The sequence below is a fragment of the Hippoglossus stenolepis genome, chromosome 23 (assembly GCF_022539355.2).
Source record: "Hippoglossus stenolepis isolate QCI-W04-F060 chromosome 23, HSTE1.2, whole genome shotgun sequence".
In the NCBI taxonomy this organism is placed as follows: domain Eukaryota; kingdom Metazoa; phylum Chordata; class Actinopteri; order Pleuronectiformes; family Pleuronectidae; genus Hippoglossus; species Hippoglossus stenolepis.
In genome coordinates this window covers 13,782,744-13,787,266 of record NC_061505.1, presented here as the reverse complement: position 1 = coordinate 13,787,266, position 4,523 = coordinate 13,782,744, and the positions used below count along the sequence as shown (strand labels likewise).

Below are 4,523 nucleotides of genomic sequence, written 5' to 3'. Positions count from 1 at the left end.
TTTTGTTAATTGTCTGACAGGCCTGATCAAACTGTCTTGTGGGCAACATGCAGCCTGGAGACCAGAGGTTCCTCACTGTGTTGTGAATAAAAGATCCAAGTACTTCTTCACAAAGCTAGTACCACTGTAAACTTGTGTTTTCTTTCTCTCCTCGTTCTTGAAGTGAAGCTGCAGGACTCCTCTGGACCTGAATGACCCTGCTGTGAAAGCAGACATTCTGAAATCAGCAAGTTTCCAAAATCCACCCTGAAACACATTCATAGACCCAGGACAGATATAATACAGAGTTTGATGACATCAAATAACCCTGAGGGAGATGAGTGAATACAAAGAACTCCTGCCAGAGAGGATTTACAATGCAAAGCAGCCAGATCACTGGAAACAAGAGTTATCATGTTGACTCTTTTGAATTATTTTAGGATGTCGAATATTTCTTCCAGGCATTGCTGCTGTAGAGCTGCTGTTTTTGGTTGAGATCAGGAAACCCATAACATGCTGGGGCTGAATTGGTGCTCGGGCCTAGAAGGACTGGATCTGAGACATGTGGTGCAAATTGTGTCTCCATGAACACATCCATGTTGTAAAGATGAACACTGGATACCTGAAGGCAGGCTTCAATATCCAGTGGGGTTACAGCCTGAGGATATGGAATTGGGTAATGAGTTAATTCAATTTAATTTGTTTAGCACCAAATTATAAAATAGATTATCTCAAGGAACTTTACATAGTAAAGTTGAGACCTTGTAAAATTATAGAGAAACCAGGAACCATTATCCGACTGGTTGTTATAATGAAAATAATGCATAGATGATAGCAGTATAATAATAATAATACACATCATCATTTATTTTTCTTCTCCTTTCATCATTGTTTTCATCTGATCTACATATTGGATGGAATTAGAGGTGATCACAACATTAAAAGATAAACATTTCAAACATCCCTGTCACAGAGGTATCATTGGATCTACGGTGTGAGCAAGACAAACAGACATTCATTCACTCACCACCTGCACAGGGGTGGAGGCAGAGACCAGTGTTGGTCAGATACGATCAGAACTATCTGCATAGTGAGATGACACCAGAGATAAATGAGAAAAAATATGTTGTTTGCATCTTTGCCTTTTTGCATAAAGAGTTCAACAGAACACTGACTATTTTCAGTAGAAGAGGAGGAGCTGGTGTTACATTTCCCTAAAGCTGCACTAGAACTAGTTCAGTTTGGTGTTAGTGGTGAACACTGGCACAGACAGTCCACAGAGCAGCATCAGGATGGAAGGGATCTTCATTGGTGTCTTGTGTCTCTCAGGTCAGTGAATTTCACTGTTTGTATGATGTCTAACAGGAAATCTGAATATAGAGATTAATTTGAGTCCTCATACATAACAAAAATAACTGGTTTCATCCTCAGGGTGCCTCACCTTCTCCACATGCCTCCTCCATCAGTACCACTTTGTGTCTGATGCAATGCATTGGACTGAAGCTCATAGCTACTGCAGAGAGACGTACACAGACCTGGCCACTATTGAAAACACTGAAGAAATGAAGAAACTTAACGACACAGTTTCCGCTGCTGGTAACAGCTCTGAGGTTTGGATTGGCCTGTACAGTCATATTGACTGGAAGTGGTCAGATGGGTTCAACAAGAGTAGAGCTGAATATAGGAGGTGGGATCCTTATGAACCAAACAATTCTGAAGCCAATGAGTTCTGTGTGGTCGAGACAAATTCTGGAACATGGCAGGATTATTACTGCCATGAACAGCATCCATTTGTCTGCTACAGAGGTAATAATGTGTTTTATATTGATCTTTACTATCCAACATAATGTATAATATATGATTTTGAAAACCATTGTGTGATCTCAACAATCCCTCTTTTGTTCTCAAACTTAACTGCAGGAACATTAGAGGATTCTGACTTTGTGCTGGTGAATACAGCAAAGAATTGGTCTGAGGCTCAGAGGCACTGCAGAGAACACTTCACAGATCTGGCCACTGTGAGGAACGACACTGACAGAACCAAGATAGGGAACTTGATAACACCTCTCGAAAGGGCATGGATCGGTTTGTACAGAGATCCTCAGATTTACTGGTCTGACGGGAGTAACTACTCATTCAGCTCCTGGTATCAGGGTCACAACCCACTTGGCTCGATGAAAGTCGTATGTGGTGTTGCAGATTTGGAGAAGGGAGGAAAATGGAGGTTATTTTCCTGTGAAGAAAGAAAACCATTTGTCTGCTACAGCGTCCCAAGTGAGAATCTTTTTTGTATTTTTGTGTTGCTTATTTTTTATTTGTGTGTTTTCTAACAGGCCTGATCAAACTGTCTTTTAGGCAACATGCAGCCCAGAGACCAGAGGTTCCTCACACTGTGTTTTAAATCAAAGATCTGAGTAGTTCTATCACCACAGGAATAACTGTAGGTTTCACAAAACTATACACCACATTAAACGTGTGTTTTGTTTCTCTCCTCGTTCTTTGTCTAAGCAGCAGTGAAGACGTTGGTGAAGGTGAGGGTGGAGCTACAGGACTCCTCTGTGGACCTGAATGACCCTGCTGTGAAAGAACAGATTCTGAAAGAGGCAAGTCTCCAAAATCCACCCTGAAACATTAACTCATTCATAGACCCTGGACAGATGTATTACAGAGTTTGACATCATCAAATAACCATGAAGTAGACGAGTGAATGTAAAAAAACTCCAGTCACAGTTATTCTACAATGCAAAGCAGCCACAACAATGGAAAGAAGAGTTATAATCATGTTGACTCCTTTAATTATTTTTGACAGATAATTCTTCCAGGTATTTTTAATGTAGATCTGCAGTTTTTGAGACAAAGAAACATAAATCCTGATTTTGGCATGATTGCTATGTGACGATCACAATATACAAACATTCCAGCAGACAAATATCTTGGTAGCTGAGCAGTAACAGCTCCTGCCACGAAAGAGCAGTGTCCATGTAAATATCATCTTTCCAATAAAGACCAAAAATTACTCAAAAGAAAATGTTACTTTGGGACCTGATGCTGTTTATGTGTCCAGAGCTGCAGGATTCAGACAAACAACAATTCTAATTCTAAATATTCTCCTTTGAATTATTATTATTATTATTATTATTATTATTATTATATTAATTATTATTGCTGTCACTAATAACATCTATCCATTAATAATGATCACTCTTGTTGGTCTCTCCTTATGCTCTCTCCCCCTCTCCTCCTATCTCTCTCTTCCATTTCCTCTTGTCAACCCTTCTCTCCTCCTCCTATCTCGCTTTTCGGTCCCTTCTTTTCCAGCCTCCTCTCCTTCCTACCCACATTGAGTCTGGTTCTAGAGGTTTCTTCTAGTTGATGAGGGAGTTTTTCTCTCCACAGTCTCCAAAGTGCTGCTCGTTGTGGGAACTGTTGGGTTCTTTTTACATTTTAAAGTCTTGACTTTCAATGTAAAGTTCCTTGAGATGATGTATATTATGATATATACGCTATATAAATAGAATTGATTTGACTGAAAACACAGAACTCTTTGTCCTAGAGAGCAAAGGAATCTGTTAAAAGTATTTCAAATAGTCTCCATTTCTGTTTTTCAGTTCCACGAAAGATTGAAGGAGAAAGGACTGAGTGGCGTCACCTTGAAGTGGAGAGAAAAGGCTGATGGGAAAGTTTTCCACAAGGAGGAAAAAGGTTCTGACAAGAAAAAAAAGACTGAACTTTAAAAATTTGAATTCAAATTTTATTGCATGCGCTAATGTTGCATGTCTGCACGTATACACACCACTATCACTGTACGCAGTTAAACCATACCAATGAATGCTGTTATAGAAAAATTTGGCTTTGTGTGCTTATATGCTTAAACTGTGCGTCTGTGTATAAAGAGCATCAGGAACTTTATGCAGCCCGGGAAGAATGTCTAATTAACAACAGTCACAGAGAGAGTCTCCATCGGAAGGAAAATGTAATTAGTTGCTAGACAGGTTAATAATGTTACAGCTGATTATGTCTTATACTCAGGGAATGACAAAGACCCACAGCACAGGTCAAGCTCATGTAAAACAAATTTCTGATTGCAACTGTACGCTTTCACCAGACATCACCATATATCCAGCATAAAGAAATGTAATCATATATGCGCCCTTACTGGAATGATTGTTTTTTTAACCTATATTAAGTGTGTGGAAATGTAATCATTTAAAAAAAATTGAAGCTCTGTCGTCAGTTAGGTTCCGGAGCCATCTCTGGTTTACATCTTGTAAAAGAATAAACTCTACTGCATTGAACTCTGATCATCTCCAGTGAATTATTTTAACCAACTATTGAGACTCCAGTAATAGCAAAGTATACATGTTGGAAAAGAAGTCTAGACTTAGCATCTGGTCCAGTATTAGACTTTTTATCTCCAACAATGCATCCTGTAGAAGAGTCTGACCCTCATCATTAAAACTGTTATTTACACTTTATAAACAAATCCTTTGTTTTCTCACTCACAGGTTTGCAGAGGGGCAACAAATAACGACAGTTTTTTAAAA

General features: G+C 39.1%; 1 protein-coding gene across 1 annotated transcript; it reads left to right on the top strand.

Annotated features, from left to right (window-relative positions):
• The first annotated feature begins 1,251 nt into the window (after window positions 1–1,251).
• LOC124851116 (lymphocyte antigen 75-like) lies at window positions 1,252–4,133 on the top strand. The gene is made up of 5 exons (XM_035148268.2): window positions 1,252–1,308; window positions 1,411–1,785; window positions 1,900–2,253; window positions 2,491–2,582; window positions 3,588–4,133. The coding sequence occupies exons 1-5, from the start codon at window positions 1,272–1,274 to the stop codon at window positions 3,711–3,713; spliced, it is 984 nt and encodes a 327-aa protein (XP_035004159.2). The 5' UTR covers window positions 1,252–1,271; the 3' UTR covers window positions 3,714–4,133.
• Window positions 4,134–4,523: the final 390 nt, after the last annotated feature.